The sequence below is a fragment of the Colias croceus genome, chromosome 29 (genome assembly GCF_905220415.1).
Source record: "Colias croceus chromosome 29, ilColCroc2.1".
Lineage (NCBI taxonomy): Eukaryota > Metazoa > Arthropoda > Insecta > Lepidoptera > Pieridae > Colias > Colias croceus.
In genome coordinates this window covers 2,589,287-2,612,236 of record NC_059565.1, presented here as the reverse complement: position 1 = coordinate 2,612,236, position 22,950 = coordinate 2,589,287, and the positions used below count along the sequence as shown (strand labels likewise).

Genomic DNA, 22,950 nt, shown 5'->3' with positions numbered 1-22,950 from the left:
GCCACTACCTTATTGCAACGATTTTAGCCGAAAACTCTTTCTTATAAGAAATGTCTAGTATTTTTATCGCGTTATCTAAACATTATACATATTAGGAGGCAAATGGAGCTTACATATTCGAACATATGAGTTAATAATAATTAATTCTAGAGCCATATTAATTCTGACTCATAACTGATATTCCTTAAATAGAAATAAAAGATATATAGGTAGTGATTTATGTTTCCCCAAGGTCCGATAAACCTTAAGAAGTCAATATTTATTTAACTTATTAAATAGGTTTATTGACATATGGTGATAATAATTGTGAACAATTCATTAATATTATACGAATCTCTATATACCTACCTACTTTCTTTCTTTACTTTCAAAAGTAAATCAATAATCGTATAAGAAAATAAAAAGCATTAATTAATATCAAGTATTCGCAATGATCATTGTACCACAAAACTCGTTATAAGCTAAGGTTTTATAAACTATTCAGTAGCATAAGCGCATGCACTACAAAACCTAAAAGTTGATAAAACAAAAGCATTATATAGCAAACCTGTTTTGCAAAAATCTCGCGATTTTGCGCGGCCGGCTTTTCGTAATCTATCTTTTTTTCTACGACCACACTCATTTATAACACGACAAAAATCGAACTTACATGAAGTACTTATGTGTAATTACATTTATTATTAAACTCACCTGTTTATCAATGACACAAATAAATTCGTAATTTAATTCACAAACGATTGAAACTGCAACTTCAGCACTCGTGACCTAGCGGGCATTAGCACCAGCAATGCAACCAACATGACATTTCAAATTTCAATGTCACAAATATTTTTGTTATGTTGGCATTCCGCATAAAGTATTGCCAGAAGCAACCTTTTGTCGATGGTCCGTACAGAATATATATTTGCAGATTATTTGCAGGCATTGTTCTTAAAACCTAAAGGACGTTTGATTATTTGTAACTTTAATGTTAAGTTTATTTTATGTAGATAATTCTTGAGGAAATTTTTCCTATAATTCGTGTATAATTCTCATTTACTTCTTGTAATTATTTCATGTGAACTTTACTCTAGATTCCATTTCATGCAATAAAATTTATGAAATATTATGTAGTTTCCTCAGAACTGTTTAGAATAGAATAATTCATTTTTATTTTACATCTAATAAAAAACGATAAAATAAGGTCTTCTTAGAGCTTTTAATCTCAAAAACATTGAATCGTATATTTGGATTTTGAATATGTTTAAATATAAAATGAGGTTCAGACTGTTACCTTATTTTCAATACACATTATATAAACAAATTTAATACTATGTAAGGTTTACGTATTACTTCGAAAGTGGACTGTATAGGTCGCGCTAAATGCTGCTAATGATGATTCATGATATTATGATAAATAAAGGACAACTGGGAACACTGCTGAAAAAAATGCTGCTATAAACAGTGCCACAAACATAATAAAACTGACCCGGTGAAAAAAACTGGAACTACGTGCTGCCAGTAGTAAAATCGACATCAGTGACACCGTCACCGGGTCAGTTAAAAGTTTGTGGCACTAGTGGTTTACGCGGATTCAAGCGGATAGATAGATATATCATTCGGGCGCTGCTATGAATGAACTGCGCTTTCCGGCCGGCTCGGCCGTCGCATTGGCCGTCGCACGATAATACTGCTGATGCAGCTTTCCTCATTTACGTTATTGCTCAATAATTATTGTAATATGTAATGTAACTATAGATAATAAGTAATAAATGTTTAAAATAAAAAATATTTGTTCGCTGCTCGAACACTATTATAGCCAAAATTATTAAAACATTATCAATTTTATTTATTTTTTGATTTGAGTGACCATAGAGCACAAACAAAGTTTGAATTTTGAAAGTTTGAAAACAAACTTGAAGTTTGTCGGTTAACCGTCAAATTTAAATACAAATTATTTTCATGGCGTCATGGGCTTGTATTGTTGTGCGGTTCTAATTGTTTAATTTTTGTGTGTTTAAACCATATTCTTGTGTTTTTGTAGTGACCAGCACGTTATAAAAGTAAGAATTAAATTACAAATATATAAGTAATAAATTACTTTTTTCCCCGTACTAGACATTAGTCTGATTTCGGCTGATTTTCGACATAAATATTTTACTGCATTTAGGCATTTACTTCTACACTTTACTAATGGCTGGTTCACACTTTGATTAGTGTGAGTGCAGGTGATTAGTGCGAGTGCAGGTGTGTAGTGCGAGTAGTGTCCAATTCAACTGCGAGTGCAGGTGATTAGTGGGAGTGCAGGTCAATGGTGCAATTCGCGACGCTACACACTACGCTAAACACTAAACACTAAACACTCGTGTCCAGACGTGTTTAGGCAGGCACACTGCGAGTGAGGGGGAAGGGAGGGCGCGCGGGACGTGGCTACTCGCAGTCCACTCGCAAAAAAATAGAACACGCTTCTATTCACTTTACTACACAGCCTACTAAACACTTGCACTAAACAGTCGCTGTCCACACGTAGTTACTAAACACCTGCACTAATCACCTGCACTCGCACTAATCAAAGTGTGAACCAGCCTTAAGTTTCATTTAACGGAATGAAAATTTAACGTATTCCTATTAAAATAGGTCTCTATTATAAGTTCACAGGATGTTCAAAGAAACCAAAATACAGTTTGAAATTAAATATCTATTTATCTTCAAATTAGACTTCATAAATGTATAAATTTGTTTCAGTTTTGAAATCATGGCGTCTCAAGAATTTGTACAAAAGCTAAGGGAAGAACGGCTTGCTAAAGAAAAGGCTAGAATTCAAAAGGTATGAAATAGAATTCAAAAAGATTGTAATATGAGTATAGATATAAAAAGTTTGAACATGTATAAACAAGTATATGAAACTTTTTCTGGCCTTTCAACTGGCCTGGATTATTATCGCAAATATAAACAAAGACATTCAGATACACGTTAATCTAATAAGACCCACATTGATGCATTTTTCCCACCAAATATCAACCTTTTCTATATTGAATACACAAGCGTATCTGCTATTCTGTTTATCAGTCTTAATAGTAACTATTCTCTTTGTTAAGAAAAATGTTGGGATAAATAATGTGAAAGTTGCATTTAGATTTTTAATTACTTATATTAATTTAAAGGAGAATGCCCATTTTTGGTACTGGTTTTTCTCATGCATCAAGACAACAATACTATTAAAAAAAATCTCGGCAATTTAGAGGCCTTCTTACCATCGGAAAATATATTTTGAACAGGGAATGTTTTGTAAAATCTAATAAGACATGTAATTGTTTAGATCCGTTATTATAGATTTAGTGTCCATTACCGTTTACATTTTTAATACAGGTTTTTCTCATGTATCAAGATAAAAATACTATTAAAAAAAATCTCGGCAATTTAGAGGCCTTCTTACTATCGGAAAATATATTTTGATCAGGGAATGTTTTGTAAAATCTAATAAGACATGTAATTGTTTAGATCCGTTACCATAGATTTAGTATCTATTAATACTATAATATCCGATAAAAATCAAGCTAGAACTGTCGCGGCTTTCACCTCATTACTCTCCAACTTCTTACTTGATAACCCGAATGATAACATATTATTACTTGGGGATTTTAACTTTCCGCATGTAAAATGGTCTGAACACGGCTGTACTCAATTGAAAAGGGGTTCAGTGGACTTGCAAATGGCTTGTAGCGATTTTTTAGACTTATGTAACCTATCTGGACTGGAACAGTTTAATTTTTTTACCAATATCGCGCACAATACTCTTGATCTAATATTTTGCAATTTTCAAGTCGAGGTCCTTAGAGCTTCACAACCACTCGTACCTGAGGACTCATATCATCCGTGCTTAGAAATCGACACTAGAGATTTAACATTAAAATGCATGAAAAAAGCCTGCAAGCCGCGGTACAACTTCCATCGGTCTAATTATACTGTGATAAACGATAATTTGTCTAAAACTGACTGGTCTACAATTTTGGTTGGTAATAATATAAACGAAATAGTAGATGTATTTTATCAGAGACTTTATGCTCAAATCACCCTTTTTACACCTAAGACCAAGGGAAAAACAGCACTTAAATTCCCTAACTGGTACAGTAAGCCACTTATTCATGTTGTGCGGGATAAACTAAAGGCTCACAAAAAATGGAAACAGTACGGGAACCCTTTAGATTTTGATGAATTTTGTTTGCTTCGTTCTAGGCAAAAAATGTTGCAAAAGAAATGCTACAAACATTATGTAGATCGCATTCAAGAGTATATACGTAAAGACCCAAAAAGCTTCTGGACGCACATAAAATCACTTAGACAGAATAATAAAGGTTACCCCAATACTATGACCTATATGAATAGCAGCTACAACGACGCGACTGAAGTATGTTCTGCTTTTAGCCAGCATTTCGAAAGCGTTTTTAAAAGCCCTGCTAACTCATATGAAAATTACCTCCTTCCATCGTCTTGCTTGAACAATGAATTGATTTCTCAAATTGAAATAGATGCAATTGAAATTAAACATATTTTAAAAAGTCTCAAAACAAATAAAGGCGCTGGTAGTGATGGAATACCCCCAGTGTTCTTAAAAAAATGTGCTGATTCTTTAAGCTTTCCCTTGTCTATTATTTTTAATTTGTCAGTCAACCGTTATGGAGAGTTTCCTGCCAAGTGGAAAGAGGCACTTATAGTTCCAATACATAAGAGTGGACCAAGAAACCAGATTGTAAACTATAGGCCAATATCTATCCTGAATTCGTTTAGTAAAATTTTCGAGATCGTTATTCATAAACGCATCTCACCACTTGTCTATAAATTTATACCACCTCAACAGCATGGCTTTATGAAAAAACGTTCCACTGTCACTAACCTATCCGTTTTAATCAATTATACTTTTGATGAAATGAACAATGGACGGCAAGTAGACGTAATCTACACGGACTTTGAAAAAGCTTTCGATCGTGTCGATCACATTATTCTTCAAAATAAACTTTACGCACTTGGTATAAGAGGTGACCTACACAGATGGATTTGTTCTTACATAGTAAACAGAACACAGGCGGTAGTTTTGGGTTCTGCTAAGAGTGACTTTGTGGGCATAGTATCTGGGGTACCCCAAGGATCTATTCTCGGGCCATTGCTGTACAATGCCTACTTATTTGATATATTTACCTGCATACAACACGTACGCTACTTAATGTACGCTGATGATAAAAAAATTTACTACGGAATTGAATCCGTCGAACATTGCCGCCTAATTCAAAGTGACTTAGATAGACTAGCAGCATATTATATTAAGAATCGTATAAGTGTAAATGTTAATAAATGCCAAAAAATCACTTTTAGTAGAAAAAAATATCCAATACACTTTGAATATAAAATAAACGATGTTTTGATAAAAGAAGTGAACTGTGTACGTGATCTAGGCGTAACGCTGGATTCAAAATTGATTATGTCGGAACATATTGATATCATTGTAAATAAAGCATATAAACAACTTGGTTTCATAAAGCGATCATGTAAAGATTTTAATAGCATAAATTGTATAAAATCACTATATTCGGCCTATATTCGAAGCATACTCGACTACGCGTCGAGTATTAATTGGTCTCCCAGCTACGCCGTATACATAGATAGAATAGAATCAATACAAAAAAGGTTTCTCAGGTTTTTAAGTTTTAAAAACTTTACTTATTTTGACAACTATGATGAAGCTTGTGTCCGCTACGAAATAGAGCCGCTAGAAATACGACGTAAACGAAGTGATCTAATGATGCTTCATGCATTATGGAATAACCACATTGACTGCTCAGACTTGCTTGAATCGATGCAATTGAATGTACCCGATTTTCGTACGCGTCAGACTAACTTATTTTCCATCCCTAAAGTTAACACTAATTATGCACGAAACGGTGTGTTAAACCGCATTATGCGTGTATACAACGCAGAGTACGCAAGTGCTGACATTTTCCTACTCTCTAAACAACGCTTTGCTAATGAAATATCTAAAATAAATGGTTATTTAAACAAGCACTAGCACACACGCAACACCTACACGCACACACACACACACACACACACACACATACATGCGCTCACACACATTAAGTAACTAAGTTTGTATTGTAGTTATTTTTGTGTTTTTTATTAATATTATTGTATACCTTTCTAGTTTATGGTCTATTCTTAAGAATAATATGTTGTAATCCTTATTGGCAATTTGTTCAATTAATCAACAAAATAGTAAAATCTTATAAAATGTAAAGCTGTTGGATTACCTACCAAAATAAATAAAATAAAAATAAAATTACCGGTTAGCACGGTAACCAAGCGCTAACTATTATGACATTTACTATGGTCAATAGCTATCGATTATTGTTTTCATTGAATTACAAAAAAAAAGCAATTAACATAAAATCACTCTGTAAGGTATTGTTTATACATTGTAGGTTGTTTTAACATAGATAGTGAAGTAAAATAATATAAATATATACAAAAAAATATTATTATGACATAGCTTGGTAGGTAACCAGTTATTTCTTATTTGTTTCTTTCTTCGAATATGTAGTGAAAAAACAACAACAACAATATGTAAACCGAATAAAAACTCTATTGGCATTTTTAAAATATATATTTAGGTTTTCTTGAAATCCGTCCCGGAAGATTTCTGGTGCCTACCTACACTAGCCGATGAACAGATAGACTTTGTCTGAAAGCATAAGCTCTACGCATAGATTAAATATGTTAAACGAAAAATAACCTTCAGACGATAAAATACTACCTAAATCACACATAAACCTAACTAAATCGGGTTTATTTAAGTTTTGAGGTTAATTCACATTTTTCTCAATATCTTGAAAACCCCTGTTTTTATCACAAAAAAATCAATTGGTAAAAATCTTTTGAATATCGAAGAACCCTCCAAAACCACTCTGGCATTGATGCAACACTATACTGTGGTCCATACTTTCATGGGCATTCTCCTTTAACTACTTAAAAATTAATATGAATCTACTTAAAAACCCACAACACAGTAGCAACAGCAATATTCTATATTGTTTAAATTATCTTTTCAGCTTCGAGAACTGAACCTCAAAAAATATGGACACACCGAGCCAACAACGTCAACTGCAACTAATCATTCCACCACACTCCCTCTTAAATCTAAATCTACCACTTCCACTCTTGTAAGGAATAATTCCAGCTGTAATCCTATAAAAAATCAAAATAAAACACAAACAAACCCAATATCTTCCAATCATACAGTAAAAAAGGCATTAACAGTTCAAGACTTTAAAGTTGTTAAAAATAATTTACCACAACAGAATACTGTTCCAACACAATATAATGGCATGATTAAAAAACCAAATAATATACACACTAAAGATTCAGCAAATAAGCCAAATAATAACTTGGCTAAGCCAAAACCATCGTGGAACAGCCGTTTAGGTGAAATGAAGAACAATAGAACTACCAAAAACCTTGCAAATACTTCTAAACTACAGAAAAGTATGTCTGTACCAGCAAGATCTGCTAAAACTAACGAGTCTAGACAAAGTTTGATTCCTAGAACTACAACTGTTCAGAATAATCGTGAATCTGTGTTTGAACGATTGTATAAGCCAAAGATAGTTCAGAAACCAACATTTGACGATGTTCAGAAACTCCGACACGATCCGAACTTCTTAAAGAAAGTTATAAGCGCGTCGAATTTAATCACAAATAGACGACATACCACATTTGAACCGAGATCAACTAAAGAGCCAATCAGGCGGTCAATTTCTGCAGTTCACTTGAAAAAGATAAGCAAATCCGAAATAAAGAATTGTATTCACAAATGGGCGTCCATCGGAGAGAAAATAGACAAAGCAAGCTTGAAAGATATCAATGAAGATGAGCACACCAATGAAGAAAAAGTTGTATCGGCTGTTAAAAGTGAACGTAAAAAGGTCAAATTTCAAACACCGCTAAACAATCCAGAGGAGATGCTATCGAAACTGAACAAATGGTTACGTCTCCGCGGCAAAACTATCGACTCCTACCCCCATTTGAAATGTTTCGGCATCGCTCACAATGAAATAGAAATACCCAAATTCGATTACGACGATGAGAACAAAGAAAACATAGCACTAGAACACGATAGTGATAATGAATCTTTCACCGAACTGAATTGTAAGGAAGTAAGCGATATGGATAAGTGGAGGAGCCCCAGTTGTGTGGATAGTGTGGACTTCAACGAGAGCTATCAAACAACTATGACGTCGGAGATATCGCCGCGTGAAGACGAATTGTTGCTAGGTGCTTTGAATCATTTGACGGAACTGTTGAAGCTTGTAAGTATGATTTGAACATTGTATAGAAATAATTGTAATATTGTAGATTTTTTGATTATCAAGTTTGTTGTTATTTTAATTGTTAAACATGTAAAATGTTTAGTCGTTGTAGTCTTTAATTTTATGCAATGATTCCTTCGATCCATTGTGAAAATTAAAATAAAGGAAATAGAAAATTTCCATGACATTCTTGCCTCTTACAAATTTGTTATTTATTTATTTATGATCATGCTAATAACATATTCTAACTTCTCGATATTATGCTCTAATGTTTGAAAATAAAAATATACATCAAGAACTGTCAGATTGGCGTAGAAAATCATTAAGTACATTTTTCGCCAATTTGCTTCGTTTTTCATAAATTTCAATTATTTCCTATATTAAAGGGCTACAACTGGGAGGACTGCGCACGTTGGCTACGCATAATCCGCGATAGAGATCACAGGGCACAAGAAACAGCCGCGTACTGGGAGTGCCGAGCCCTACTCGAGGAGAGACGAGGAGATTTGCCAGCGTCCATGCAGTGTTGGGAGCAGGCTGTTTGTAAGGGAGCGGAGGTGTGTATATTGTTTATCTTCTTTATTATTTACTAACTGACTCGATAGATGTGGTCCTGCAAAATTTAAATAGCCGTTAAGATTTCTTATTTTTTGAATTGAAACTTCTTTATCGGGGTAGGAAAAAAATTTAGTGTAACGAAACGAACGAAAAACGTTACGCGTGACATTTTTCCGTTACGCGCCATCTTTTTCTTATCCCTATCACGCGTGATTCGACGTATTTCTGTAAAGTTACATATAGTAAATTATTTTTTAAAAAATAAGGTCATAAAGAAGTTTCACTTCTTTCGTGTGTACACTAGTACACGCACACTTTTTTTTTATTTTAGCGCAAATTTCTTTAAACAAGATACTTCTCTTGACTTGAACAGACACAACAAAAGAAGAATTATTGAAATTGGTTCAATTGAATCGGTCATAAAGTGTATCATAGGCACTTGCAAATTTTTTTTCTTTGTCTGTCTATCAGCTTCTATAGTTTGTTTTGAATGGCTCATTTAGAGATGATATTTTTAATTATAAGCAGCTTAGCTCAACTATATTATAATCGTTAAGTTAACTACAAACAAAACTTTTACTAAATCTTAACTGTTACAATATTTCCGAGTAACAAACAAACGAACATACAAACTAAACTATCTTACCTAATTTCAGAGTTCTGTAGCCGAAGCTAATTTGGACCAACTGCTAGACAAGTTCATGCAACTGAAGATAAATCCCAGTTCAGGCAAGAAAAATGTGGATGCGAAATTGGTGGATGCCAAAAATGTATTCAAGAGCACGCTGATACGGTTCGCGATACAGGAGGCGAAGTGAGTTTATTTGTTTATATTATGTGTGATGCAGTTGAAATTACTTTTTTATAATACAGCATGATTCACGCTACACCGTGCCGGAGCCGGGAAAAAATCTGCCGCTTCTGTTATTTTTCTCGTGTTCTACTGTTTTCTACATATTTCTAGTACTAAATACTAATACTAAACAGTAACTTATACTAAACAACAGTAAATATTCAAAATTTTATAATCATCATTTTCATAAATATAAATTTATAAAGAATAGAAAAAATTTGATCACGAGGCGGGACTCAATCACGCCTAAACTACTGAACCAATTTGCATGAAATTTGGTATGGAGATATTTTGATACCCGAGAAAGGACAAAGGCTACTTTTTATTGCGAAATATGTACCACGGGCGAAGCCGGGGCGGACCGCTAGTTCTTTATAAAATTATATTTAAAAAACATTAGAATGCCGTAAAATCAAAAATATCAAAATCATCATTTTCTTCAACTGCATGAAGGTCTGCTATAAGTAAGCAGGCATAAAAGTTATATTTATCATACTACTGACATAATATTTAAGTTTTATATAATTTACTAGCTGCGCTTCGCGGTTTCACTCGGGTAGCTTCGTTCCTGTTGGTCTTAGTGTAATGATATAATATAGCCTATAGCCTCCCTCGAGAAATGGGCTATGTAACACCGATATATTTTTTGAAGTGAAAACTTCTTTAGCGGCGTTGGGTATAAAATCTTAAACTCGCGTCAGGACACGTGGCCTGATCGAAAAAGCGTAAGACGGATTTTTTTTTAGCCCTTATATTCCATGCGTAAGACGGATACCATTCCAAAATATCATACATGCTGAACGTTAATAATCAAGTTTTCACTTCTGCCGGCACTCCCGGAGTGCAACCCGTCTTTTTTTTAATTCAGACCAGTAGTTCCTGAGATTAGCGCGTTCAAACAAACAAACAAGCTCTTCAGATTTATAGTATTAGTGTAGAATATAGATTATAATTACGTATTTTGATATGAAGTCTTTGTTTCCAGGAACAATATGCCCAACTTACCAAAAGTGACGGTTACTCCAGTCCGCAGAAGCACACGACTGAGTTGTTATCAAAAACATACGCCACTAAAACTATTCAATACTATACAACAAGCTATAGAATCAGAACATGCGGAATTTAGACCGAATAGGGCTATGGCTGGAACACCTTAAAACAATAAGTATATAATAACGGCCTTACTAATAAAAAGTTAAACAATGGATAAATTTCAACCATTTTCTACCATAGCTGTGTCCTGCTCTTGCTTACATGAAACATCAATCATAAAAACAAGACAGGTTATTGCAATAACGAATCCATTGCATAGCGAATGGGTAACATTTTATTAGTAAGACCGTAAATATATATGTCGCAGTCATCTGACTAAATATGCTATTTGGTTGAATGACCATTTAATGAACGCGCTAGTCGTTCAACAATATGCCGAGCGTTATATCCGCTCTTTTCAATGGGCTATTTACAATCCGCTAACTAGATGGACGTTGAGTGACGCTCGTTAAATCAACGTTCGGCCTAGTCATTCAATTGAATGTTGTCATTCAATGAACGCGCTAGTCATTCAATAAAATAGTAGATTCAACCAGATGACAGTGAATGCAAATATACGTAAATTCTAGCCAAAACTCAATTTTAGGGCATTAAAATACAATAAACAAGACTCACAATCACTAAAAAATTGTCCGAATCAAAACTCTGCACACGTGTTATATGAGGCAGAGTTTTGGAGTGATACTTTATAAATAAGATAATAGACTTTGAACATTACAGCCACGAAATAAGGTGCTTTTGACGACCATTTAATAGGTGATTGTGAGGGTAGTTGTTTATAGTATTGGTTGGTTTGTATTATTGTACCAAGCGAAAGCCACCAAGTTTTTGGAGATTAAAAGGATTATTCGGACACAAGTGTGGTAGTATGTGTTCTTATTATTTGAAAGACTTTCAGTAACATAATAATTATTTAAGTTTTATAAAATGTTTTGTTTCAGAGCTAGCGCGCAAGAGCAACTTTTGTCTCCTTCACTATTTAGTCTCTCCCATCAACTCTATGGGCTAGTAAGAAAGTGCGCGCACGTAGCGACGCAACTCCCCATACAGTTGATGGGAGAGACTAAATAGTTGCCGAGACAAAAGTTGCTCTTGTGCGCTAGCTCTTATTGTGGATTATAACTTATAAGTTTAAAATAATAATTGATATATTTTTTACCGTCTAAATTCTACAGGTTAGAATATGAAATTGAAATGGAATATTTATTTTAAAATTTAATTCTTTGTCTACTTAATATAATATTATGTATATCTTCTATAATATAAAAATGAATCCCAAAATGTGTTGGTAAGCGCATAACTTGAGAACGGCTTAACCGATTCCGTTAATTCTTTTTTTATAATATTCCTTGAAGTTCGAGGATGGTTCTTATGAAGAGAAAACGTGAATATGTACCACGGGCGAAGCCGGGGCGGACCGCTAGTTCAATATAAAATGATTTCCCTGTAAAGTAGGTAATTATGTATCTCTGAAACTTGCTATAGACTTGATAAATACACCAACGCTTTATTTCTTATTTTATCACAAATACATATTATTATTAATTTATTATATTTTTTTCGTAATTAGAAGTCCAATTATCTTGTTTTGCTGCAAATAATGCTCTAAAAGAATGCTAATAATGCTTACAACAATCTTTGGCATTTTTTTCTTTCTGCCGCCAAATCTCTTAACCATCTATCAACAAGTGTGTTGTCATTGTACAGAAACAAAGTGATTTGCTGTGTGAATAAAAAAAGACGTGTGTCACTCGGGGACTGGGGCGGTTGCGCTATTACATGCTATGCCTTCAAGCCACACCTCCGTGCCCGGCGGAGTGGGAAGCGTGAGGTTTTTTTCGTTACGGAATTTCTGGATTTGGTCCCCGCGGTAGAAGCTATGCAATAGCTTAAAAAAATCTTTATTTTCGAATTTTGTTTTATGTTCATAATGATATAACAAAAACCTGTTTTTGTGCATTGTTTCAGTACATTGACTTCACGCTTGATAATGTTTTTTTCTTTTTAAATTACCATTCATAATATTGTTACAACGAATAATCAACTAATTTTTTCTGACGACTTATTTTGTCTAAAAAAATTCTTAGACTGACTTTTCTTAATGTTTTTCAAACTGCTATTAATAATGTATCTCTATATATACTATTCAAATTTTATGTGTACAATTTCAATCTTTGCTATATTTTTAACCGATTTTCAAAAAAGAAGGATGTTCTATGTTTCACTGTAGCTAAATTTTCATCCCTAAAACATCGTAAATACGATTTTTAGCTCAAAATGCTTGTAAATATGTTTATGCCTAATATATTTTTAATTAGTGACGTGTCTTTAGTGATAATACACATTTAGTAATAAGGCTCTAAATTTTTGGCATTTATATGTTTTTATGCGGTGGCCTTGGCTGGTCAACTAAGAGCCTATTGATAAAATATATTTCGAATTTTTCTTTGATGTCTGTTCACCAGTTTTTGTGGTATAGAGCGATGGACGAACATATAAAATAGAGTAATATATGGAAGTATGAATTATGTTATTATGCATGATGTATTGTAAATAGTTTAAGTGTTTTAATGTTTTTTAATCATGTAGAACTAATTGTATTTAACCAATTATGTAATTTAAAGGCTATAAACATAGTATAAATAGAACAAGTAAGTTATCTTCGAACAAAGGTACATCGCGCCGTTTGTCGTACGCACACAACACCGCTCGGTTCCTTCTCATGGACCGTTCTCGTTAGGGGCGCGCCATTGCTGTGAGCAGTCGGTGTTTGTTTATACAATTATTTAAAATATCAACGTGACAAGTGACAACCCTGCGTCTCGCGAGTTTAGGTATCGTGCGCTCCTAAATGCCGGGAGGCAGCCTACTTGTTCTCTTTATACTATGTTATAAATTTAATAATTCAAAGATAAGATCCTATCATGATATTATGATAATACAAATAAAACAGTTTTCATATAAATATCGATTATTTCGTATCAAATAACTAGAATCGAACGAAAAGTGACCGTTTATTTAACAAAGCGGTAAATAGCCAATAGGCTATCATCGATTGCCGCGTTGCTATGACAACCATTCTGTCAAACGTTACAATAGCCAATAGGCGATCAGGGATTGCGTCGTTGCTATGACAACCATTCTGTCAAACATTACCCGCACTTAAACATTATTAATTAAAACCGATCAAGTTTCTAGTTATTTGGCGCCATAATTGTTCCTAATACGAATTCATGTAGTGTTCAAATGTGTTTTAATTCACGCGACATTTTAAAATTAAATAATACTTTGGATTTAAATCGTGGTTTATTCGTTATTTTGTTACTCAAAAACTCTTTGTAAAGGTACATAATATATTATATTACATTACCACAGTATTACCATATGGAAATATTACCGTTATGTACTCGAGATAAAAAAATCACGATGTAAAGCCATTGTATTGTGTTTTTTAAGTTATTATTCTGTAAATATGCGTAACAAAGTGATTTTTGAAATCATAAGCTTATTTAGCGTAAGTAGTTATAATTAGTTTTTCTTGTATTTTGTTTGATGTGCAATAAAAATAATCATGAGTAAATAGTGTTTCATTTGTACCTATAAATAGTTTTTCAATTCATTCTATGCAATTTAAAATTATTAATTGAATTGAAACGAATATTGAAGATAAGATGGTCCCTTTAATAAAATAGAGTTAAGTGATAATAAAATAATAATATTATGAATACGCTTTGAGTACGTAAAACGTAAAAGTAATGTGTAAGTGTAACATCTAATTAACGTATCGTATAGAATATTCAAAGCATACATAATCTTTTTAATTAAACCTTGTAAATTATTAAATTAAATTTCCTAGAGGTGTTGAAACCTTGTTGAAACCTAATCAAAGAGTAAAGTAATAGGTAGGTAGGTACATACGGAAACCTAATTTACAGTCTTGGCATGGCATTGGCAGTCTTTACATTCTGTTGTCTATGAATGTTCCTTTTGAAGTTTTGAGTTTTCTCTGTAGTCTATGATTCTTTATAAGTTGAAAGGTGTCAGTGTGAGTGGACGTGTGTTTTTTACAACTTGCGTCATAAATTTTACCTGAAAAATCGTGTTATTTTTTAGGTATTTTATTAAAATATTGTATATAATAATAATAGTTATCGGCTGAATTTGAAAATAGTGTTCCACAGGATTTTGTACTAGGTAAGCGCTTCGTTCTATTGCATTGTTAGTTTTTAAAATTTGGAAAACTACGAATATTCCACTACAGATTTTATCACAATAATAGGTACTAAATTAATAGGGAATATATAATTAGGTTACATACAAATAGTAACGAGTAATTATAGTTTAATTTATAATGTGTAATGTGAACAAAGCCAATGCACAAAAAATTGCTAAGTACTTTGTTGGTATGAATAAAAATATTATTCTAAAATTGTAGGTAGGTAGGTAGGTTATTACTAAAAATGAAATGCAGACAAAGAACATTATAATATTATTCTAAACGCAGCTGAACAAACATAATGTATTAAATCTATTGTTGCAGAAATGTTTACATTGTTGATTTTACATATTATGCCAATTTACTGCGAAAATACTTGCGTTTTACTTTTAAAGAGATATAACTTAGTTATATTTTTTATATATTCACTTTGTTCTCAATGTAGTTATAGTAGTCGTACCTACATACTTAATTAAATATATTTAAATTATTTACAATAATGCAACTAACTTAAAAACTCGTTAGGTTAATTAGGTAGGTACCTACCTAACCATTACGATTTTCGATATTTACGAGGTTTATAGGTAGGTATGTGATTTATTTATAACCTGACACCTGAGTAAGTATCTTTCAATAAATGATTCAACTACTTTTAGATTATCGTAAATTTCAATATTGGGGTGAAGCCAAGACAAACTGAAGAAGGTTGAGGTTAGGAGAACCAAGAACGTTATGGTGTTTTGCTACAAATTTGTTTGTGCCAAGAAAAAAACGAGTCTCATTTTACCTAGAGGAACCTATCATAGGTCTTGTCAAAATATGGTCTTCAACCGGTAACTAGGTAGGTACCTATACTTGCGCACACGCACTAATAACATGACAGAGTAGACGTGTGATTGAAATAAAATAACATGTGTTGCTAAGAGTAAAACTCGAGAACGGATCTACCAATTCGGCAATTTTTTTATAAGTTTATACAATTGAAAAAATTGTAGCCAGTCATTCGTTTGTAAAGTTTAGTGTTTAAGTACATTTATGATATACCTACCTACTTAGGAAGAGTTATTACTAAATCGGTAACTCTAAAAAATACCTAGGTAGGTAGTAGGTAGGTACCTACCTATATTCTAGACATTGTAACTTTTTAGTAATCTGTGGTAACTAAAAGGTACCTAGATAACTGTCTGAATATTTATTCTTGGACCTACCTATGCCGGTTTCCTCACGATATTTTCCTTAACCTATTTGAGAAGTAAATTTAAAATCATTTACATGCTTATTTGAATACTAGGTACCTAGCTATCCATCCGCGGCTGCGTAGACAAGGGAAACGTCTCATAATTTTGTAGGATTTTATCAAAATCGATCGCTATTCGCGTAATTTACGAAAAAGTTACGCAATCGCGTACCTACCTACCTACAAGAGATGAATGATAACAAAATATAGAAATGTTATTATGCTTTGGCCATAATAGCGCTAGAAAAAACTACTTTTGACTTTTGAACAATATAGCCAGTCATTCTTGTGTGAAAAAATAATACCTACCGTAATATTATTTGCGATTTTCCGCCCACGATTTCGTCGTATGTCGTAGGTATGTCGTCCTGATAAGCCATTAGGTACATTATTATTATTTTGTCGTAAATACATATATATAATAATTGTAGAATAAAGGTATCCTATATTATGTACATGCCAATTTTCATAGCGATCAGTCAGAATTTGCAAGAAATAACAACAAAAATAACCATATTAATATGAATCATTCTATCTAGTAAAAAAAAACTACATTAAAATCAGTAGCTTAAAAGGTTTAAAGGTCCGTAGTTTTAAAGGTTTAAGAATACATAGCATAGCGACAGAGAAAGCGACTTTGTTTGATACTAGGTATGTATAATGTAGTGAAGATTTACCATGAAATAATGATAACAGATATAGATAACAGCGAAAACTAAGAATGAAAATTACGAAAAAATTACGCAATAGCGTAAAAAGTTACGCAATTCACGTACGGGAGATGAATGATAACATAACTAATATACCTAGTAATGTTATTATGCTTGGGCCTTAATAGGGGTGAAAAAAACCTGACGGACGTAACTAGGTTTTTAATTTTTTAATATAATAGCTTTTTTCCCTGCTCTGTCGAAAACTGAACAAAATTATATATTAGATTAGATAACTACTCTATTTATTAAACCGCATCAAAATCTGTTCCATAGTTTTAAAGATCTAAGCATACATAGGGATAGATAGGTGGTCATACACACGACCTTTGACCTTTCGACCTTTTCTTTGGCAGAGTCTTTATCGTAAATAATGATACTTCATTCATAGTTTTAGCATATACAATACTAGCTTACCGCCCGCAGCTTCGCCGGTCGCCCGCTTTGTCTAAAACCCTTAGATCATTCTAAAACCTAATAAATTATATACCAAAAACCTTCCTCTTGAATCACTCTATATCAAAATCTGTTGTGTAGTTTTAAAGGTTTAAGCATACAAAGGGACATAAAGACAGAGAAAGCGACTTTGTTTTATACTATGTAGTTGTATACGTAGTATATTATTATTAGTCTGTGTATGTAGTGATACATACTACTAAATAGTTACTTGCTTTTAGTTTGAAAGGTGTCGTTAATTTCATCTTACTTGTGCAATATCTATTTGTTTTAAGTAAGTAGGATGACGTCATAAAGGCACTATTTACGAGTACAAGCAAATTATGTACTATATCATAGGGATTCGCACATTCGTATAATATAGTTAATTGACCTAAATTAAAAATAATTAGAGATGTCGTATTGAATGATAACGGACCGGCCACATTCCAAATCAATGGAGAAATAGTAGTTGTATCCCGCGACGCTGTTTGTCTGAACAAGAAATTAATGAGTTTATTCATGACCCTGAACTATTTATTAAAATTGTAAATTGCAAAAAGAAATTGATTGATTGAGTTATTTCTGATAGTTTTAATTTCAATAGTTTTTGATGGTTTTATTACGCTTTAATGATTATTTTTTTATTTAAAAAAATGAGTAAAAATTACTTATACATTTTAATACCTATTACATTTTTAATTATATTGCATACATATACATACCTTCAATTATATCCTAAGATTCTGTAACTTTTTTATCATGTAAGATACTTATTTAGTCTAAAAAAATTTACGGAAATGTGGCACTAGCATAATATTATCAGCTGTTTTTATCGTATTTTTAGCATTGAACAACTTCTAGCGAAGGTCAATGGGAAACTGTAGTAAACATGTATTTGACATGGTTTGGGGACTTCGTAAATTAATTATTTACACCTTATTGTGGTTTACCGACTTTTCTAAAGGATGATTCGATATGGGATGGGGAATTATAGGTGAAGGATGAGGTAGCTAGCTAGTTACGGACATTGTGATAAGTTTTGAAATAAAAAGAGCGTGTGTGCCGAGCACACGTGTCAGAAGTGAAACGCTCGCGGCTTCGCCCGCTTTGTCTAAAACCTAATAAATTATATACTAAAACCTTCCTTTTGAATCACTCTACCTATTCAAAAAAAAAAACCGCATCAAAATCCGTTGCGTACCTAGGTAGTTTTAAAGATTTAAGCATACAAAGGGACATAGGGACAAAGAAAGCGACTTGGTTTTATACTATGTAGTGAAGTGTACATACCTATAACTAACGACTAGTAGTCTATTTTATATTATGAATGAGTCAAAAGTAAATGTACCGCTGCATACAATGGAAAAATCTGTTCGATAAAAACGAATCGCTAAATGTGTTGCTAAGCGAACGAGAACGGCTCTACCAATTCGGCTAATTTTTTAACGAATTTAATAGCAAAAGGAAAATTCTTATAGGCAAAAATACGAGCAAAACATACTCTGCTGTGACAGTGAGTTATAATAATAGTTAAAAAAAACTAAAAAACACGCTTTTTATAGAAAACCGAACTAAAAAATAGAAAATTTTATCAAATTAGTGTATTGTCATCGGTCCTCAATAAATCTACAAAGTTTGAACGAAATCTGGCCGTTTAAAGTGGGTCAAAATCGCGCCCAAAGAAGTCGGTTACAAACATACAGGTGAAGCTAATATAAAGCGTGTAATAAAAAGATGTATAGTATTATAGTAGACTAGCTGCGCTCCGCGGTTTCACCCGCGTGACTCCGCTTCTGTTGGTCTTAGCGTGATGATATACATATACCTACCTATCCAAGCTAAATAAACTATCTAACAGTGAAATAATTTTTCAAATCGGACCCGTGGTTCTTGAGATTAGCGCGTTCAAGCAAACACACTCTTCAACTTTATATTATTAGTGTATATTTGTGTCTCATTTATAATGATTTAAAATTCGTTTCAGAACCACAGACTAATTATTATGTAACTAGGCACTTCAATTATAAAAATTTCCACAAATGGTCAATTACGTGTTTACAATTATTATCATCACTTAAATGGACAATTGTTCTTTGTTAACTTTAAAACAACTTGAAATCTAGTAGGTATGTACGCTAGATTTTTTTCAATTTACGTTTTAAAGTTTACTAAGTAGTTGGTAGCCGCGGTTCTGCGTGGCATTGGAATAAAGAGCCTGTATGGATTATCAGTTGATTATTTCTATATTATATGAAACTAGCGGTCTGCCCCGGCTTCGCCCGTGGTACATATGAAAAATAGATGTTGGCCGATTCTCAGACTTACCCGATATGCACAGAAAATTTCATGAGAATCGGTCTAGCCGTTTCGGAGGAGTATGCAGACTAACATTGTGACACGAGAATTTTATATATAAGATGAAATGAAATTATTTGTCCATTTTATGTTTTACAATTATTAATGTACGACAGTGTATAAAACTAGCTTGAATATAAAACTAGCTTTCCGCCTTCGCCTTTGAGCGCTTTGTCTGAAACCACATCTGAAACCTTTAATACATAAATTATATAGTATATATACTAAAACCATCCTCTTGAATCACTATAATATATTAAAACGTCACAAAATCTGTTGCGTAGTTTTAAAGATTTAAGCATAAATAGGGATTAGGGACAGAGAATTAGACTGTTTTATACTATGTAGTGATTTTCGTGTCAGTAGGTAGAAGTATGTTAGTAACTAGTAACTGCACTCCTAGTTCCTACACGGCTGGACCGATTGTGATGAAATTTTGTGTGTCTATTGCGTAGATCTAATCATCGGCCTATATCTATTTTCATACCCCAGTGATATACATACATATACAGAGATGTATCGCGATATGTCTAAAGAGTTCTCTGAAATTCATACGAGAATATGACTATCTTTTTCGACATTTCCCAGTAAAATCAAATATTATCGCCACGATTTCCGAGAATGATAATATATTTACAAATATGTACTCCGTGTTATAAAACTCTTTGGTTTGCGTTGTACTCGGAAATTGAGCATGTTTTGAGTTTTGACATCTTCATTCCTAAGGGCGTATTCAGAAAGAAAGCTTGAAACTTATAAGCGCTTATCGGCGCTTGTCAGCGCTGGTAACCCGCGCAGGAAAATATATGAACATGACAAGCACCGATAAGCGCTTATAAGTTTCAAGCTTTCTTTCTGAATACGCCCTAAGGCTTCAACAACGATGGTGAAAAACTTTGTACCTATCAAAATCTCTTTGTATGTTTTTCCTGTTTTGGCGATGGTTGACTTAACCGTAAATTTAATATTGTAAAGAGAAACAATTTGTTTTGAAATGTGGTAAAGAAACTTTTTAATAGCTAATTTAATTCAAAAGACGTACTCACAGTCACATAAACGGACATAGTGTAAAAAGTTTGAATTAAATCTGTCCATTTTAAAGTACACAGGTCAAAATAGAGTATAAACTCTAAAACATACTTTACAAAAATATCGGTAATACCTATAGTTACACATGTATCCATACTAATATTATAAATGCGAAAGTAACTCTGTCTGTCTGTCTGTTCTCAATTTTGTCTCTCAATGTCTTTCACTCAATCACGCCTTAACTACTGAACCAATTTGCATGAAATTTGGTATAGAGATATTTTGATACCCGAGAAAGAACATAGGATAGGTTTTATCCCGGATATACCACGGGAACGGAAACTATGCGGGTTTTCCTTTGACTGCGTGGGCGATGCCGCGGGTGGAAAGCTACTAGTATAAACATACGCAAGCATATTATAATACAGTAAGTAGGCTTTAAAATTATACTCTTGCTACTATGTATTTAATAATTTACTTAATACCCTATATTATTCCTTATCTATTATCAGTCTTTAACAACCAATTAAACAATAAACGACAATAGATCACAAACAATAAAATTAAACAAACCTTTATTTTAACCTGTTTATAAAGATCTGCAAATATATAGACAATTGCCACCTTATTTATTTAGTACCTAACAATGATAACGTATTCTCGGTAACAGACAATTAATGTAAATATAACAGTCTATTTCTATTTACTCTGTATTTATTTTATTATCTAAGCTGGCTGTTTGGAAAAAAACCGTTGCGTAATTTTTTTTTTCTTCCGGTTCAAATGAAAAGGCGAAGTGTGAAAGGTTTTATTATATCCGTTTTCAGATTATTTTCATAAAACTTTATTTTATTAATTTATCATTTCATTATTTATACGAATATTTAAAACATTTATTACTTAATCTATTATTGGGAGAAAAGAAGGACACATATGCAGCCTCAAAATAATTATAATGTACTAGCTGAAACTCGCGGCATTACTCGCTTGGTAGCCTAATAAAAAAATTGCCAAATTTCATACCAATACGATCAGTTGTTTTTGCGTGAAAAAGTAACAAATATCTATTACATTCTTACGAAATTACGCGTTTATAATGTTAACTAGCTTACCGCCCGCGGCTTGGCCCGCTTTGTCTAAAACCTAATAAATTAGGTATATGTATACTAAAACCTTCCTATTGAATCACTCTATCTATTAAAAAAACCGACTGCGACTTTGTTTTATACTATGTAGTGATAAGATATATGAAATACTGCCCTTATCCTAATTTCTAAATATTTCGCGATTTAAAATGTTAGTATGACTAAAAATATACTGCCCCTAGCCCATTAGGGCAATAGGGCAAGTTTTGTGCTCCAAATAAAATGATATTGACCTCGTTCAGATGTATATTGGTTCAATGAAACAGAGTTATCGGGATGGTTATTGCTTTTGATAAGGTATCTATTACTCGACGCAAGTGTAATATTAATATTGTTTTAGGGTTCCTTTAGTAAAATATTATTTGTGAAAATTTCAATCGAAATGTTGTTGCAATTTTATTCATAGAAATGATGGATATATACACACATACCAAATATACATAGTTATATTGAAATATAATTTTAGTTAGGTAAGTGTAGTAGTAAAGTAGTTTGGTTATTTAGTTAGTTCGTTATGGATATACATTAAAATTTTTTATATAAATAGGTAGCAGATTTATAATATTAGTCCCACATCGTGTACCTGAACACATTACATACATTCTAGTCAAGTAGGTATATAATCATTTTATCATCAAAACATTGTGACAAAAGGCGTAACAGAATGAATTAACTGTGCAGTGCTAATTAATGATACGGAACCTTTATAAATTAGTTCAACTCGCACTTGACCATTTATTGCACAAAGATCAGTGATAATTGTTGCCATGCACAATTTTTTTTCTCGTATGATACTGGTATTACTAGATATCTTGATTTATGAATTATGGAAATAACCTGTCTAGTGTATTTTTTATGTATTTAATTTTTATTAGAAGGTAAAAGTTGTTTGTATTGTAAGTAGGTAGGTATGTTACATTGACGATTTTTGTAGCAATAGAATTTTGGTATTTTGTTCTGAGTAGGTACCTATATTATAATATTATTTTTAGCGTTTATAAATAGGATATAATTAGAGTA

At 32.7% G+C, this 22,950-nt stretch overlaps 3 protein-coding genes across 4 annotated transcripts in view; 2 read left to right on the top strand and 1 right to left on the bottom strand.

Annotated features, from left to right (window-relative positions):
- The window catches only part of LOC123704323 (juvenile hormone esterase-like), a 31,770-nt gene extending 30,962 nt beyond the window's left edge, over positions 1-808 (bottom strand). The window contains exon 1 of one of the 2 annotated variants that reach the window (XM_045652652.1): positions 691-808. The gene's annotated coding sequence lies outside the window, so the exon portion shown is untranslated. The remainder of the gene's footprint in view (positions 1-690) is intronic. The other variant, XM_045652653.1, reaches the window with a different exon arrangement.
- Positions 809-1,946: 1,138 nt separating this feature from the next.
- Positions 1,947-11,128, top strand: LOC123704440. Its single transcript, XM_045652829.1, has 7 exons — positions 1,947-2,042; positions 2,725-2,806; positions 7,080-8,336; positions 8,723-8,893; positions 9,551-9,708; positions 10,733-10,912; positions 11,093-11,128. Exons 2-6 carry the CDS (start codon positions 2,735-2,737, stop codon positions 10,902-10,904), a joined length of 1,830 nt encoding a protein of 609 aa, XP_045508785.1. The 5' UTR covers positions 1,947-2,042; positions 2,725-2,734; the 3' UTR covers positions 10,905-10,912; positions 11,093-11,128.
- Positions 11,129-14,840: 3,712 nt separating this feature from the next.
- The window catches only part of LOC123704367 (probable multidrug resistance-associated protein lethal(2)03659), a 53,313-nt gene continuing 45,203 nt past the window's right edge, over positions 14,841-22,950 (top strand). The window contains exon 1 of the mRNA XM_045652720.1: positions 14,841-14,994. The gene's annotated coding sequence lies outside the window, so the exon portion shown is untranslated. The remainder of the gene's footprint in view (positions 14,995-22,950) is intronic.